This window comes from Theropithecus gelada, chromosome 15 (assembly GCF_003255815.1).
Source record: "Theropithecus gelada isolate Dixy chromosome 15, Tgel_1.0, whole genome shotgun sequence".
NCBI classification, from domain to species: domain Eukaryota; kingdom Metazoa; phylum Chordata; class Mammalia; order Primates; family Cercopithecidae; genus Theropithecus; species Theropithecus gelada.
This window is the reverse complement of record NC_037683.1, coordinates 97,721,679-97,740,139: the sequence shown is the minus strand read 5'-3', so window position 1 is coordinate 97,740,139 and position 18,461 is coordinate 97,721,679. Positions and strand designations below refer to the sequence as shown.

General features: G+C 42.5%; 1 protein-coding gene across 2 annotated transcripts in view; it reads left to right on the top strand.

The window, feature by feature from the left end:
* The window catches only part of SLC28A3 (solute carrier family 28 member 3), a 65,590-nt gene that overhangs the window by 9,361 nt on the left and 37,768 nt on the right, over window positions 1-18,461 (top strand). For both annotated transcript variants that reach the window (XM_025359785.1, XM_025359784.1), the window contains exon 2: window positions 17,548-17,646. Coding sequence is in view for 1 of the 2 variants with exons in the window: in XM_025359784.1 (XP_025215569.1) it covers window positions 17,548-17,646 (99 nt within the window). In the remaining variant the exon portion in view is untranslated. The remainder of the gene's footprint in view (window positions 1-17,547; window positions 17,647-18,461) is intronic.

Below are 18,461 nucleotides of genomic sequence, written 5' to 3'. Positions count from 1 at the left end.
ACATTTATTAAAGGGCATCTCTTGGAATCCCCACTCAAGTTTCCTCCTCCCTGTGAAATAAGCAACCAGCCTTGCCACAGGTGTTCTCAGAGGCACAGAGCCCAGGATTGCTCTGAAGTCAGTTGGGTGGAACCCACTTACCAAAGTCCTGAAAGTCCTGGGAGAGGACTAGGCTGGGGAAATGGGCCTCACTCTGCACGAACACACAGGAAAGGCTGAGTTGCTCCATGAGAAAGCCAGTCAAGCAGGTTTGGAGAGTTTGTTAAATGGAGGTCATAGTTTGGGAGATCATGTAAGTGCAAGTCCCATTAGGGATCCAAACCTGCTGGAGTATGGGCAGAGACTTCTTGTCAAGCAGGTACTTTGAATACAAAAGTTCTGAGGTGGGAAGTAACTATGTTATGTAGGGAGGAAGAACATTGTTTCTCCTTAACCCACTAGCCTGGGAGGTCAACATGAATCACATTGAGTACTTTTTCACATTGCTCAAGAGGTGCTTGGCTGGAGCTTCCTAGATTCAATTAAAACACACACACACACACACACACACACACACACACACACACACACACGACAATAATTTGCTTTGGGGAAGGAGGCTAAAAAAAAAAAAAAGCATATTCTCTACTCTTTCCTCAAATTTGCAGGATCACACCTCGACTTACTTTTAGGGGAAAACAGTATAGGGGATTATAAACCAAATCACTTCCATGGCATCTCAGAGAGAGGGTATAACGATTTATTTTTTCCTCATTCAAACATTCCTTAAAACTGAGGTGCCACTTACTCATCAGTAGTTGAGGCATTGGAAAGAAAACAGGAAATAATAAATAATGTAAAGATACATTTTTGCTGAGGGCTAAAGCAGAACTATCTAATATACAGCACAAGCCAGATAAGCAATTTAAAACTTTTCTGCAAGCCCATTAAAAATCCAAAATAAAGTAGATATAACTCTTCACTATATTTTAACTATATTTTATGGAACCTCATATATTGAAATTAATGAAATAATTTAAATTTGTTTCATACCAAGTCTATGAACATCCACTGTATATTTTAAACATACAGTACATGTCAACTCTAATGCTACATTTGTATCAGAAATACTTCATCTGTTTTTAGATTTCATAAAATGTATAGTTGTAAAAAGTAGATTCATAAACAAGTTGTTCCAAACATGCTTAAGTGTTTTTCAATACATGGATCTAATGTTCAGTTTTAAATTTAAATTTAAATTGGTTAAAATTAAATTCAGGTCCTTAGTCATATTAGTCCCATTTCAAGTACTCAGTAACTACTTATCGCTGGTGATTATTCTATTGGATCACTCACGTAAGCTGTATGTTTTTGGTTTTGGAGTTCATACACACACACACAAATCTGGTTATCCTTCCTCTTTAAGGACCTGACCACCAGATTTATGCCAAAAAATTAAAGCAACAACTTGACGTTTATTTCTGTAATATCAGTAGTAACATCTCCTCTTTCATTCATGATTTTAGTTATTTGTCTTCTCTCTTTTTTTTTTTTTCTTGGTTTCTTTTTTCCTGGATGTTTCCTCGTTGGGAAGTTTATGGTTAGTAATTCAGTCTCTTCACTTGTTATTAGTTTTTTGAGCTTTCTTTTTCCCCCTTTTTAAGTAAGTTAAGAACCAACTTTTGGTTTCATTGATTCTCTCTTTTGTTTTTCTAGTCTTTATTTCATTTGTCTCCACTATAATCTTCATTATTTCTTTCCTTCTGCTAACTTTGGGTTTCGTTTGTTCTTTTTCTAGTTTGTTACGGTAACAGATTGGGTTATTGATTTGAGATCTTACTTCTTGATAACATAAACAATTACAATTATAAAATTCCCTGTAGGCACTGCTTTAGCCATATTTATAAATTTTTATTTTCATTTTTGTTATTTATTTATTTGTGATGAGGATCACGCTATGTTGCTTAGGCTGGCCTCAAACTCCTGGGTGCAAGCAATTCACCCACCCCACCCTTCCAAGTAGCTGGGACTACAGGCATGCATCACTGTGCTCAGCTTTATTTTTCTTTCTTCTTCCATTTTTCATGAGACAGAGTCTCACCCTGAGCTTTATTTGTATTAATTTTTTTTTATAAGACAGACTCTCACTCTGTCACCCAGGCTGCATTTTAACTCTTATCAAACTATTTTCTAACTTCCCTTATGATTTCTTCTTTAATCCATTGGTTATTTAGGAGTGTGCTTAATTTCCACATAATTTCTAAGTTTCCCCCAAATTATGGTTGGGGAAGATACATTATCTTTCAATATTTTTAAATTTATTAAGATTTGTTTGGGCCTAACATGTGATCTAGCCTGGAGAATGTTCTATGTGCCCTTGCGAAGAATGTGTATTCTACTTCTGTTGGTGGAGTGTTCTGTATATGTCTATAAGGTCTAGTTGGTTTATATACCACTGTTCAATTCTTCTATTTTCTTTTTTTTTTTTTTTTTTTTTTTTTGTTGAGACGGAGTCTCGCTCTGTCGCCCAGGCTGAAGTGCAGTGGCCGGATCTCAGCTCACTGCAAGCTCCGCCTCCCGGGTTCACGCCATTCTGCCTCAGCCTCCCGAGTAGCTAGGACTACAGGCGCCCGCCACCTCGCCCAGCTAGTTTTTTTTTGTATTTTTAGTAGAGACGGGGTTTCACCGTGTTAGCCAGGATGGTCTCGATCTCCTGACCTCGTGATCCACCCGTCTCGGCCTCCCAAAGTGCTGGGATTACAGGCTTGAGCTACCGCGCCCGGCCAATTCTTCTATTTTCTTACTGACCATCTCTCTAGTTCTATTCATTACTGAAGATGGGGTAATGAAATAGCCAGCTATTGATTAACTGTCTACTTCTCCCATGAATTCTGTCAGTTTTTGCTTCATGTGTTTTAGAGCTCTTTTATTATGTACATATATGTTAAAATAGCTCTTTGATAAATTGACCCTTTTGCCATTTTAAAATGTCTTTTGTCTCTAATAACAATTGTTGTCTTAAAACCTATTTCAGCTGATATTATTGCCACTCAAGCTCTCTTTAGTTACTATTCGCATGCTGTATCTTCCCCATCCTTTTCTTTCAACCTATTTAGGTCTTTGAATGCAAAGTATGTCTCCTTTAGACAGCATATATTTGGATCATGGGGTTTTGTTTTATTTTGGTTGGTTTGTTTGTTTGTTTGTTGGACATAAGGTCTCGTTCTGTCACCCAGGCTGGAGTGCAGTAGGGCAGTCGTGCATGGCTCACTGAACCCTCAACCTCTGGAGCTCAAGCAATCCTCTCACCTCAGCCTCCTGATTAGCTGGGACTACAGGCACATGTCACCGTGCCTGGCTAATTTTTGTTTTTTTGTTTTTTGTTTTTCATTTTTAGACAGAGTCTCGCTCTGTCACCCAGGCTAAAGTGCAGTGGCATGATCTTGATTCACTGCAACCTCCACCTCCCAGGTTTAAACAATTCTCCTGTTTCAACCTCCCGAGAAGCTGGGATTACAGGTGCCGGCCACCACACCTGCCTAATTTTTGTATTTTTTGTAAAGATGGAGTTTCACCATATTGGTCAGGCTGGTCTCAAACTCCTGACCGCAGGTGATTCACCTGCCTCAGCCTCCCAAAGTGCTGGGATTATAGGCATGAGCCACCGCACCCAGCCAAGACACAGAGGATTTTCTAAGGAACTTCAAAATAGATCAGATAATGGCAGTTATCTGAGAGTTGGACTTTGGGTAACTCCAATCTCGTTTTACCCCCTTCAAAATGGCTATACTGCTAGTTTTCATGATTTCAGGGTTGTTGAGGCTATCATGAGTCTGTGGAGAGGGAAACAGAACTAGGATAATTTAAGACACCACAAAGCATGATGTTCTGAGATTCTGAGTCATTTTATTTGAAAAGCATTCTCTGGAGTGCTGCAAGTCTTTTTTTTTTTTTTTTTTTTTTTCCAGAGTTCTGAAAAAGTAATTTTGACAGTTTTGTCAGTGTGGTGAATGGTACCAGCCACATTTCTAGACTAGAATGCATTGGATAATCAGTCAGGAGTAGAACAAGGACTGAGGTTTTCAAGATTACAGCCATCTCTACTGCCTTTTACCAAAACTGGGGAAAAACTTGAGGTACCTAATGGTCACAGAAAAAGGAAAGGAGAAAGAGATTGGACTGTAATATTTCTACCATAAGTGTCCCAAGAGAGATGCCCTCCTAATTTTATTTTATCTTATTTTATTTTTGCCCTCTTGATTTTAAGAGAGTTCTTTTGAGGTGACATGTTTTTAGGGGGTTTTTGTTTTTGTTTTTTGAGACAGAGTCTTGCTCTGTCACCCAGGCTGGAGTGCAGTGGCGCAATCTATCTCGGCTCACTGCAACCTCCGCCTCCTGGGTTCAAGTGATTCTCCTGCCTCAGCCTCCTGAGTAGCTGGGATTACAGGCATGCACCACCATGCCCGGCTAAAATTTTTGGTATTTTTAGTAGAGATGGGGTTTCACCACGTTGGCCAGGCTGGTCTCAAACTCCTGACCTCAAGTGATCTGCCCACACTGGCCTCCCAAAGGGCTGGGATTACCGGTGTGAGCCACCACACCCAGCCTGAGGTGTTATGTTTTGATTGACTAGAGAGTAAGACTTGTTTTTTGTTTGGTTTGGTTTTTTTTAATCCATCTGTAGGCCTAGACAGATTGCCACAAGGATGTCATGTCAGGAATGATTGGAAAATCCCTGATTCAGCCATGAAGCCACAGGCTTTAATTGGCTCACAAGGCAATGTGTCCTGCAAGCATATCCCCAACCTTCAGAGAGTAGGCTGCAGGGAGGTTTCAGAAAAATGCTCTTGCTTCAGTTAGGATAGAACTAAGACTAGTTCCCAAGCTCTGGGTTTTGTTTTTGTATTTTTCTTTTGATAACCTTGGTACCAATAGTCTCCAGTTTTACTTTTTATTACTGATGATAAAACCTCCACTCTAGTTAATTACTTTAAAACGATGGTGGTGATCCCTGCCGAACCATCTCATTCAGACACTATTGATGCTGAATCGAGAAGCTGGGCCAGGATACTTCCTGAGCTCTTATTTGTTAAATTAGGAAAAAAAAAGTTCAAAGGTGAGGGTATCTGGAATTTTACATAGAATAGAAATGATTAAGCATGAACTCCAAATCTGTATTATTCCACAGAAGTTTGGAACTTGATTGCAGATATAGGCAGACAAAAGCACAACACAATTTCCACTCAAAGCCACGATTCTGGATCTTTGAATAGCTGCTACTTCTACCCCACACAAGGACTAGGTATTTAACTACGCCCAGCCGGAGATAGCGATTTCTTAGCAAAATGCTGAGTCACCTGCCTAAGGAGTCACCGGTCAGTTTTCAGTAATGAAGGGGATGATTACCAGGAATAGGTGAGTCAGGAAGCCAGGAAATGCACCTGAAGACTTCTCAATCTTCCTTCTAATATCCTGCTTCAAAACTTTGTTTTTGTTTACATTTTCTCTGAAAGCCAAAACTCTTTGACATAAATTACGGCAATTATTGATTCAACAAAAAATTTATTGAGCTCTGACCTTGTGCCAGGCATTACGCTAGGAGCTGGAAACAGAAAGCTAGTTTGGTTAAAATTAATTAAACAATGGCAAACCAGCACAGCACAGTCTGTGAAAAGTCCCATTCATGGCAAAAGGTGACCTCACCTACTTTGACGGTCAGGGAGTCACTCCATTTTCCAAATATTCCACATGAACATTTATTTTGTACGCTTTTATTATTTCATTTATTCATTCAACAAAGTATATTGAGCAACTGCTCTGTGCTAGATGGAAGGAAAATACTAGGTGGGGCACAAAAGATATAATTCCCCAAGCTACCATGTCAAACACTATTTTTTTTTTCATGTTACATTATGTGGAGAAATCAAGGCCCAGAATGGGAAAGTAGGATTCCAAGTTAGGACTCCATTTAAAATAAAATAAAATAAAAGGTAGGAGAGGCATGAGCTGGGAGATAGAAAGAGTAGTAAAGAAAGGCAAAAAGGAATAGACACCAGTTCTCCTGATTTACCTCAGGGATCCTCATTGATTGCAAAATCTTGGTCCCTCAAATCCAAAACCAATGATAAGCTTAAAACTAAATTTGTAAATTATGTGGACTCAGGAACATTCCAGAATAAACTAGCCAGCAACCTCATAAGGGGTTGTAAGTAAAGTGATGGTAAACATTCCTCCATAAAACATGGCCCTAAAGCAAGCCATTAATGTGAGGCAAGGTTGCTTTACACCATGGGAGAGGTCAGCTATACTCCAAAAGGGGCCAAGACAGGCAAATCTGCTTATTTAATGATCCAGTTGCCTTACTCTCCTGACCTGCTCAACTCTGACAGAATACCAAAGGTTCTGAACAGCACAACCTATGAAGCTGCACAGTCACTGAGTGATGGGTCCTAGTAGTCACTAGTGATGGGTCCTGTCAGTATCCCTGCCTTTCAATCGCATCACTTTACAGTTTCACTAGCTTTTAAGACTGCTGTTTGTTTGTTTGTTTGTTTGAAGACAGGGTCTCACTGTGTCACCTAGGCTGGAGGTGGAGTGCAGTGGTGTGATCTCAGCTCACTGCAACCTCCACCTCTGGAGCTCAAGCAATCCTCCCACCTCAGCCTCCTGAGTAGCTGGGACTACAGGTGCATGCCACCATGTCTGGCTAATTTTTGTATTTTTAGTAGAGACAGGGTCTCACCGCGTTACCCAGGCTGGTCTTGAACTCCTAAGCGCAAGCAATCCACCCACCTTGGCCTCCCAAAATGCTGGGATTACAGGTATGGGTCACCGCACCCAGCAAAAAGCTTTTTTATTTTTCTAATTTAATTTACTGAACCTGATTTTCATATCTACCAGATTCCATTAGTTCAGAAACATTTGCAAGGAGGAAGTTGGTTAGAGAGTACTGGCCTGATTTGTGCAGCCAGGGAGGTTTGAAAGAAAAATTGCTTAATCAAGGATCTGACCCATACAGATAAAACAAGTGGCGAGCACAGGTCTATTTACATGATGTGCTGGCTCCAGATAGAGAGACAAAGGTTCTCACAGTGACATGTTTAGGAGCCAGCAAATGTTAGGCTTCCTGTTGGCCCATATCATCACTTCCTTGTTCCCCTGCAAAGCATGAGGTCCTTTAGGTCAAAGAAGAGGAAGAAAGAAGTAGGGGAGGAAGGATTGAGAAAGCACAGGAGTGGGTAGGAGAGGTAGCTTGTAATGCTTCTAGTACTGACTGTACTGTACATGGTCTAGACCTTGGCGAGAGATCAATGGCCTGTCATTAAGGAGGACATGGGAGAGGGAGGAAAGTGATGAGCTTCTAAAAAAAGCCAGATTTGGAGGGGCGGGGGATGTCAGTGGGGAAGGTCAAGGGAGGGTGATAGATGAGGGATGTTAAAAATCAAGAGGCGGAGCTTGCAGTGAGCTGAGATCCGGCCACTGCACTCCAGCCTGGGCAACAGAGCGAGACTCCGTCTCAAAAAAAAAAAAAAAAAAAAAATCAAGCACTGGGGCTGGGCACAGTGGCTCACAACTGTAATCCCAGCACTTTGGGAGGCCGAAGCGGGGGGATCACAAGGTCAGGAGTTTGAGACAAGCCTGGCCAACATGATGAAACCCCATCGCTACTAAAAATACAAAAATTAGCTGGACACAGTGGCACATGCCTGTAGTCCCAGCTACTAGGGAGGCTGAGGCAGGAGAATTGCTTGAACCCAGGAGTTGGAGGTTGTGGTAAGCTGAGATCAGGCCACTGCACTCAAAACAAGCAGAAAAAAAAAGCAAATAAAATTCATGTACTGAATCATAAAAATGACAAAATATAGGTTCTTCAGGTGAAGAGGCTTCAGTCAGTCTGCCTGGATTTTCCAGGCCCACCATTTAGGCAACTCATCTATTCCTCTATACCTGTTTGCTCATCTAAAAATAGGTATACTAATACTCCACATCATATAATTGCTGGGAAATTAAGGTAATATACTGGTGCCTAGCAAATGTTCAAATATCAGCTATTAATCAACCATTTAGTTGTAGATGCTGGTACAGGCCAAACCATATCTTGAAACCTAGATGTAAAATCTGCCTCTTCCTATAGCAAATACTGCAATTCATTTATGTGAGGCCTGTGGAAGTTGCCAACATGCTGCTCTGAGTTGTCATCATGTCAGTAAAATAAAAATAAATAAATAAATTCAAAAACAAAAACAAACAAAAAAAACCTCAAATCCCTTAGGTCCCTGCCAGCCCAGGAGAGCTTGGCTCTCCTTGTCGTGTCTCATCGAAGGACTTTCTAAAGTTATTTTTCTAGCATCTTGAGTCATTCTGATCTATTTCCTATTTAGTCAAATGCATTTCTTAAATGTTTTATATACTGTGAATTCATTCGGGTTTTTTTTTCCCTTTTTTTTTTTTTTTTTTTTCTTGAGACAGAGTCTTGCTCTGTTGCCCAGGCTGGAGTGCAGTGGACAATCTTGGCTCACTGCAATGTCCCCCTCCTGGGCTCAAGCAATTCTCATGTCTCCCAAGTACTGGGATTACAAGCGTGCACCACCACACTGGGCTAATTTTTGTATTTTTAATAAAAACAGGGTTTCTCCATGGTGGCCAGGCTGGTCTGGAACTCCTGACCTCAAATGATCCTCCCACCTCAGCCTTCCAAATTGCTGGGATTACAGGCATCAATCAGCCACTGCGCTGGGCCTCATTCTCTGTGTTTCTGATTTGAGTAATTTACATTTATTTACTTAGCACTCTTTGGAAAGAAGAGCTTGATGGTCAAGGTGATTTTAGAAATCACCAAAAAGTAACTTTTTTCCAAATGTAGACTTGAGTTCGATTTCATTGAACATGAAGGAAGATCCCAAGTTGTGATACGTGCTGCATAAACCAATGATAGCAGAAGCAAAACATGTCTTTGAATTAGCTTAGGGACTATTCAAGATATTCCAAGATGATGGTATCATTAATGAAGTCCGATGTCTCTTGACACTACCTGTATCTCTCCCTCTCTTTTTCTTCTTATTCTATCTTATTCTAACAATAGAATTTAATAAAGAGCTGAAGCCATATTTCCTGCTTTTGAATTTAGAAGTCAATCATTTCATGACCACTCTAACCAAATTGCTTCACAGACAGGTGTTGTTATCCTCTTCATATCTTTTTCTGTGCTGTAAATAATATGTAGTATATAATTTTTCTTTTTGTTGTTGTCATTGTTGTTGTTCAGACAGAGTCTCGCACTGTCTCCTAGGCTGGGGTGCAGTGGCGCAATCTCAACTCACTGCAACTTCCACCTCTTGGGTTCAAGCGATTCTCCTGCCTCAGCCTCCTGAGTAGCTGTGATTACAGGCCCTCGCCACCACACCCGGTTAATTTTTGTGTTTTCAGTAGAAATGGGGTTTCACCATGTTTGCCAGGCTGGTCTCGAACTCCTAAACTCGTGACTCGGCCTCCCAAAGTGCTGGGATTATAGGCGTGAGCCACCACGCCCAGAAGTGTATAATGTTTCTTAATCTCACAAATTTTGAGGATCAGGAACCCTAAAGGAAAAAGACTTCCCACTGTTGGTCTAGTGTGCCCCTGGTGAAAGCATTTTTATAAACAAAAAACAATCTATAGTCACCTTGCAGTCTGAATGTTGATCCCTTCAGACAGACTAGGAGTTTGCCTATTAAAAACAAATCAAAGAAGCAAATGAGAGTAAGAACAATCTTGGTTTCAACTGATAGATTCAACGAGATTATATCCTTGTTCATCTTCTTTCTCATCTACTGGAAGGTGTTGTGCTGGTGAGAAGACTTCTAGTTCACGGTGACTTAACAGGTCACATCTTTAGAACTTCAAACACAGTTGACTTTGTTCCAATTAATTCCTAGAAGTAGCATCTTCAACTTTTTAGTAGTCTTTTATCACAACTATAATTAAGTAATCAATTGTGTAACTCATGGTTGAAAGCTTTTCTTTCTTTCTTCCTTTCTTTCTTTCTTTTTTTTTTCTTTTGAGGTGGAGTCTTGCTCTTGTCGCCCAGGCTGAAGTACAGTGGCATGATATCAGCTCACTGCAACCTCTGCCTCCTGGGTTCAAGCGATTCTCCTTCCTCAGCCTCCCTAGTCGCTGGGATTACAGGCGCGAGCCAGCACGCCTGGCTAATTTTTGTATTTCGAGTAAAGACGGGGTTTCGCCATGTTGGCCAGGCTGGTCTCAAACTCCTGACCTCAAGTGTTCCACCCTCCTTGGCCTCCTAAAGTGCTAGGATTACAGGTGTGAGCCACCACGCCCAGCCGACAGCTTTTCTTCGAAACTCCCTGAGAATAGGGACCAGTATGCAATCCCCCACACCCAAAGCAGTGTCTGTCCCATAGTAAGTGCACAATAAATATTTGTCGGACAGAGCCCCAGGGAAGCACATGTAACATTCAGAGTTAAGTATAAAAGGCTGATACAGCACAGGAAAGGGAGGAGGAACACTTTAAGTGGAAGGAGAAAACTAGTAAAGTGTCATATCACGAAAGTCAGGGACGGATCATTTTAAAGAGGAAGTTATCTATGGTGCATGATGAAAACTGAATTTAGGGATGTGGAAATCATTGTCTTTGGCAAGGGCGATTTCCACGGAGTAGTAAATGTGCAGGCCAGACCAGGCATGGTGGCTCATGCCTATAATCCCAGCACTTTGGGAGGCCAAGGCAGGTGGATTATTTGAGGCCAGGGGTTCGAGACCAGCCTGACCAACATGGCAGAATCCTGTATCTACTAAAAATAAAAATTAAAAAATGAGCAGGGTGTGGTGGCGTGTGCCTGTAGTCCCAGCTACTCAGGAGACTGAGGCATGAGAATCGCTTGACCCGGGAGGTTGAGGTTGCAGTGAGCCAAGATCATGCCACTGCACTCCAGCCTGGGCAACAGAGCAAGACTGTCTCAAAAAAGTGCAAGCCAGGCTGGAATGAGTTCAAGAATAAACATAAGTAAAAAGTACAGCTAGAAGATGGAGAAAGGATACTTATCTATGAATTATTGGCTGCAGGGTAATAAAAAACTAATAAAGGTACAAATATTAGCGTTCAAGGGGGTCAGGGATTAAGTCATATCGTGCATGGGAAGCACAGCACCGTGGCTGGCAGAGTCGTGAGTGAAGGCGTGGTCACATTGCTCTCAGGACCAGCTTCTCCACGGGTGACTTTAGACTTCTCTGGTCTCCCTCCCAAATGCATAGGAAGTTCTTATGGCAGTGTCTTTCTCTGCTCAAACAAATCAGCCTAAGTCAGTAAAAGGCAAGGAACAGTAACGGGAAACTAGAGCCAGTTTGAAATAGTCACACATTAACAAACAAACGATCAACACAAATATCAAAGCAACAATAAGAGCGAAAGATCACCCAGCAGCCGCAAGGGTAATGGTGTCTTGGAGTGGACAATTCTGCATTTGTGACCTTTTACAAAATAATTTTTATATTTTTATTTTAAAAAATAGAGCGACAAGGCTTCACCATGTTGCCCAAGCTGGTCTCAAACTCCTGAGTCCAAGTGATCCACCTGCCTCAGCCCCCCAAAGTGCTGGGATTACAGGTGTGAGCCACCCGCACCCAGTTCATGATGACTTTTCACTAGCCCCCAGCTCTGGAGACACTGTATTTAAGGAAGAAATAAAAATATACATCAATGCATTTGGAACAATTTAACTCAGGCCTTTTGGTCTTATTCTTGATATGGTTAATGTCATAGATAAATAAAGCTGAACACTCGTTAAAGTGGTGAAGACGGATTTCAGTGAGTAATAAACTGTCGCAGTAGGGAAGAGGGTCCAGCGTGACCTGAAGTAGGAAATTGGCCTGCTTATCCTACCTCCTACCTTTTCTTTTCCTTCCCCTTCAAGTAGCCTTCTAATGATTTTTTCTACATTGGCAGAGGATATAATGTTTATAATTTGTTCCAGAATCATAATCCCCAGAATCGTCTTAGATTTTATTATGAAATAGATTCAAAATGTACTAACCCTCTTTTTGTCATAATTTCTCCATTTATCATTTGTATGGCTTCTTCCTCTAGCAATTGCTTCAAGAAAGCTCATGGAAACCATATTCTTTTTTCTTCTTCCTCCTTTTTTTTTTTTTTTTTTTTTTCTGAAATGGAGTTTCACTTTTGTTGCCCAGGCTGGAGTGCAATGGCACAATCTCAGCTCACTGCAACCTCCGCCGCCCGGGTTCAAGAGATTCTCCTGTCTCAGCCTCCCGAGTAAGTGGGATTATAGGCGCCTGCCACCATGCCTGGCTAGTTTTTGTATTTTTAGTAGAGACAGGGTTTCATCATATTGGTCAGGCTGGTCTCGAACTCCTGACCTCAGGTGATCCACCCTCCTCAGCCTCCCAAAGTACTGGGATTACAGGGGTGAGTCACTGCGCCCGGCCTGGAAACCATATTCTATGAGTACTCGCATGTTTAAACTTTCTTAAAACTCTTATTATACATCTTCCGGTAAGTTTTCTCCTTCGGGTACAGCGCTCTCTCTCCCCTTTCCCTGACATTCCCATACATAGGGGTTTCCTCTGCCTCCTGGCTCACAAAGTTCCCAAGGGGAGAATGTTAACAGTGTTCTGAAGCCACAGACGTTGCTAGTGTTACAGCCACTCACAGCAACATACAGAGACTTGACTTCTTGCACCCAATCCAAAGATCCCTCAGCATTAAGAGGTAACAGTGAGCCCCAGGCTGCCCACGTGTGTCTCTTGCCACAGGTACTGCTGCTCCTTACCTGGCCTCTAAACCCACACAGGCAGGCAGGTGAAACAAGAACATCTCTGGGGAATGGTCTAGCTAGTGCCCATTAACTCACACTAAGGATTATGCATACCCAAGACTTGAGCCAGAAAGTTACATGAACCAAGTGAGTCAAGACCAATAGATAAAGATCAAAGACTTCTAAAATACAATCTTTGAAAATGCAATCATTCCTAGGCAAAATCCATGCAGTCAAAGAATAACATTTAGAGAAAGGGACTTAAAACATTTGACATTGGTAGACGGTAAGAGTAAAAAAAGAGTTGAATTGGGGGATGACCCCAAACAATTTTGAGAGATCAGATTCACCAAACAGATGTTGATTTTGATAAGTCTAAGTTCAAATACAGAGGACAACATGACTGTAAACGCCCCAGAACAAGCGAGAAGCAAACTAAACCATGAAATTAACTTAATAGGCAACGAGTACTTACTATGTGTGCCACTAGATGGAGCCACCCAACTTTGTTAGGTAGGTCCTACCTCCATTCCCACAAGAAGCAAGACCACTGAGTGAGCGCAAGACCACTCATGCAGTCAGAGCAACCAGGCCAGAGCAAATTCTGTAGTGAAGAAAGGCTCTCCCAGCACAATGGTGGTGCCTCTGCAGCAGAAAATCCCCTGCCACAAGAACTGAGAAATGGAAGCCAGGCTGTGTGATTACACACAGTGCAGGGGAGAGGCTGAAGAACGTGAAACCAGCCATGATGACAAGATGTGTCCACAGAGGCAGGAGTCCCCACCCATGTTACTCAAAGGATATCTTCCACTTAAAACCAGCGTACAGGGCAGGAGGGCCACTACTGTGGCTTGAGAAATGACCACAGAGCCTAGGTGTAGCTAAAAGTGCCCACAAGCTTCTCTAATTCAACATTTCTATAATTTCTACCTTTGCCTTTTAATATTTGGAGGTCAAATCAGGCTTTCCAATCCTACTTTCCAAAAGGAATTTAATTCCTAGGCAGACTACTATGTCTTTTGATCTTCGCCAGGCCCAAAGAATCACCCGTCTATAGGCACAAGATGATCTGGGGAGGGACGGTCTGGGTTGAGATCCTACCCCAGCCATTTCTGGCTATACAACCCAAGTCAAGTGATTTACTTATCTTTGCCTCAGTTTCCTCGTCTGCGAAAATGTGGATCATGGTACCCACCTCACAGGCTTCTTGGAGTTGTTGTTGTTGTTGTTGTTGTTGTTGTTGTTGTTTTGAGACGGAGTCTCACTCTGTCACCCAGGCTGGAGTGCAGTGGCAAGATCTTGGCTCACTGTAACCTCCGCCTCCCCAGTTCAAACGATTCTTCTGCCTCAGCCTCCCAAGTAGCTGGGACTACAGGCGTGCACCACCACGCCTGGCTAATTCTTGCATTTTTAGTAGAGACGAGGTGTCACCATATTGGCCAGGCTGGTCTTGAACTCCTGACCTCATGATCCGCCTGCCTCGGCATCCCAAAGTGCTGGGATTACAGGTGTGAGCCACCAGGCCCAGATAAGAGTTTTACACAGGGTCTCCTATCTGCTAAATACTGTATCATTTGGTGCAAAATAAAAGCAGAAACCAAAAGTAACAAGGGAAAAGTTAGTTTCATCCCACTAAAGATGAGGTGGGTGGTACAGAGCTGCGGTGAGCCTCCTGCTCAAGGCTTCCAGGGACCCACGTTCCTCCCAACTCAGCACCTTGACATCATGAGGATGCGGGCCTTGTATCCATGGTTCAGTTGGAATCAGCCTCACACTGGGCAGCAAGACAGAGGAAAGGACAAAAAGGACCAAGTGCACCTGCCAGCCATCCCTGGCAGAACATTCCCTGAGGGGCCCCCCACAGGGCACCCTTTCTACTTTCATTTCATTGTCAGAACCTAGTTGCAAGGGAAGCTTGGAAATGTAGCCTTTTGCCTAGGTGACCATGTGTCAACTAACATTCTTTGAAAAGGGATGCCACAAATAGAAAGGGGAGTAATTTTAGAAATCTCCAGTGTTCTAGAAGTTATCATAGGTTTAGAAAGTGAATGAAAGGAAGACAATGAAAATGCCTCTGTCCATCTGTGGCTCCCTGTAATAGCCACATAGAAAGTGCAAGATCAAAGAGATGGTGGGAAACAAACCCCAGGCACAATGGACTCCTGGTTACTAGGCTGTCCCTTCAAAGGGGGCTCAATCAGGACCCTCATCGTTTAGCACACCTAACAACTGAAGTTAACTAGAGAAATTAAACGTGATAAGCTGTAAACGGCCTAGACATACTCACAACACAATTCCCTCACCTTTCTTACACATTCAACAGAGGGACAGATTTTACCATGAGAACGCAGTTGTGGTTGTAGGATGTTAAGTGTGCAAAGGTATTTAGTAATGTGAGTTGCTAAATAAATGGAAAGAAACAATGGGCTAAGACATTATCTGGGGCCCCATATCACAGCCCCATGACTCTAATTTGAAAAGAAGTAGAAAGACAGTTGTCTTAATGGTCATTTTCCAGGTACCAGTCAATATCCACAATAACCCCATTAATTCTGTTGGGAATCCTCAAGTGGGGGACATTGTTCTTCCAGAAAATACTAAAAGGCCAAGGCGTATACTCTGCTGGCAGCAAAAATAAGACTATTACACAGTGAAAAACAAAACCACAGGTGCCCTTGTTGCCACTTAAAGAAGTGCCCACTCTATCCCTCAACACACACACACCTTCCACTTTCATTAACTTTAAAAACGAAGGATCCATCCCTGTATTCCACCAGTAATTTTCAGATCCTGCCACCAGGGGGCAGGAGGAATCAACGTCAAGAAGCTGAATCTCGGAAAATGTCAGGATTCCGGAAGGATCCACAAGAACTCCAAATCCAAACTGTGTTGTATGAATAAGGGAGTTGAGGCTTGAGAGGGTATGACCTGCTCAGTAGGGACCCTAAGGACTAGCCCCTCAGTGACCTGTGTCCTGTTACTCCACCAACTTATGCTTGGTTTTATTTTTAACTTATTATTAAGGAAAATTTTAGCATCCACCAAAGTAGGAGAATAATAAAATGATTCTCTAGGTACCTGTCAGCCAACTTCAGCAATTAGCAACATTCTGTCATCTTCCCATACTATGTATATTTTTTCCTTTCATGATTTTTGTTTGTTTGTTTGTTTTGAGACTGAGTCTCCCTCTGTCACCCAGGCTGGAGTGCAGAGTGGTGCGATCTCAGCTCACTGCAATCTCTACCTCCCGGGTTCAAGCAATTCTCCTGCCTCAGCTTCCCAAGTAGTTGGGATTACAAGCACATGCCACCACGCCCCGCTAATTTTTGTATTTTTAGTAGAGATGGGGTTTCACCATGTTAGCTAGGATGGTCTCAATCTCCTGACCTCGTGATCTGCCCGCCTTGGCCTCCCAAAGTTCTGGGATTACAGGCGTGAGCCACGATGCTCAGCCCACGCCGTATTTTTATACCAAGAACCCAGGGGTACTACACTCCTGTGCTAATGCAACATTAAGATCACTGTAGGTCATTAATTCAAAAAATTGTTAGTGTCTTCTATATGCAAAGAACTGTAGAATATAAGCAACTGTAACAAAAGAGGAAGTATGGCACAATACTTTGATGCATGAATCTTGTGCTGTAAGGTTTTGTCTTTTTTTCATGTTTATTCATTCTTGTGTTTCTGTAAGTGGAAAATGCAATACAACTCGGAATTGCAATATTTGCTGGATTCCTGGGGCCAGTCAGAGATATAAGTTAAAATCAAAGTCATGCACCTGGTCTTTGAAGACGCAGTCATAGCACTTGGGCTAACAGAAGGCATTTCCTGACACCGTTTATCCATTACCTCACTCTGGAAAAGGGCAAGTTGAAATGAGATGGGAGAAATATTAGATACCCCAAAAAGATAAAAGACAGGAGACAGGTCCGGTGTCTGTCACTTCTGGAAACAGCAGCTGAGGAGTCCTGACAGCCCTACGAGAGCAAATCTCATTCAGTTCCTTAAAGTAAAATCAAGACAGCCTCATACACACCAAAAAGGGCATTTTTCTTGTGATCATTACTCCCAGAGATTGCTTTAAACCAAATAAAACCCATTTCAACATTTCATAAATCAAACGTCTAAGAATAAGGTTATCCAGCCTATGGTTTACCACGTTTTATTTCATTTTATAAGGTGAAAATCAGTGTGATGTGATAGAAAGGAGAGTGGAAACCTGCCCCCAGTCCCAGCTCTGCCTATTGGAAAGTCATCTGGCCTACATAAGGGCAATTGTCCTCATTCCTCTCTTCCACCGGACTACCTTTGTATCAGAACAAAACAAAGCAAAAGTCATCTGTTTCTTTACTTTCTTTCTTTTTTTTTTTTCAAGTGGAGTCTTGCTCTGTCGCCCAAGCTGGAATGCAGTGGCATGATCTCCGCTCACTGCAACCTCTACCTCCAGGGCTCAAGCGATTCTCCCACCTCAGCCTCCCAAGTAGCTGGCATTACAGGTGCACAACACCATGCCCAGCTAATTTTTATATTTTTAGTGAGATTTTGCCCAGGCTGGTCTCCCCTCCCACTTCAGCCTCCCATGGTGCTGGGATTACAAGCACAAACCACTGTGCCCAGCCCATCATCTGTTTCTTTACAAGCCCAGGATTTATCAGCTGTTCGTTGAATCAGATGCTTCACCTGAACACCTATTCTTTGCTTGTCTCATCCTCCAAATTCTTCTAGGTATTATTCATGAAAGAACATCTGTCTTTTGGCTGTAACTTTTTATTTTTTCAATCTGTACTTTTTTCTTAGAATGAAGAAAACTTTCTTGAGAACGAGAACACATCAGGAAACAAGAACTCAGTAAGGAGCAGAGCTGTGCAAAGCAGGGAGCACACAGACACCAAACAGGTACAGCAAGACTGTGGTGCGTGACTCTGGTGCCATGGCAACAGCTGCGCAACAGGCACCTGAGAACAGCGGGCACAGAAAGCATGGCGCCCCGCTGGCACGCAGAGGAACAGATTAAGTGGTAATTAAAGTGTGTGGGGCACAGTCGTAAAGAAAACACACATGCCCAAACAAAGAGATTTCTATCCACCTGTCCTCAGAGTTCCCTGATGGGAAGCGTATGCAGGTTTTCACTGACGCTTCCCTATTAGGAGTTCCAAGCTCCATTTCAAGGAAAAAGGCATTGGCTTAGACAAAAGCACCTGAGCTTTAAGGTAAACGACAGAAACAAGAGGAACGCTCTCTATGGTTCTAAATCTGTGTCCATCATGCCCTAGCATTCCTTAGTAGCTTTATACCAGTCCAAGGGACTCTTGCTTAATTTCAATTACATATGGAATTCTGGACAGGAGTTTATTTAAAGATGGCTTCCTATTGCAAAAAAGGTGAACAGATTACCCACATAGGTCATCCTTTAAAAAGTAATTCAGGGCCGGGCACAGTGGCTCATGCCTATAATCCCAGCACTTTGGGAGGCTGAGGAGGGTGGATCACTTGAGGTCAGGAGTTCGAGACCAGCCTGGCCAGCATGGTGAAACCTCATATCTACTAAAAATACAAAAATTAGCTGGGCATGGCGGCGTGTGCCTGTAATCCCAGCTACTTGGGAGCCTGAGGCAGGAGAATCACTTGAACCAGGTAGGTGGAGGTTGCAGTGAGCCAAGATCACACCACTGCACTCCAGCCTGGGCGACAGAGGGAGACTCTCAAAAAAA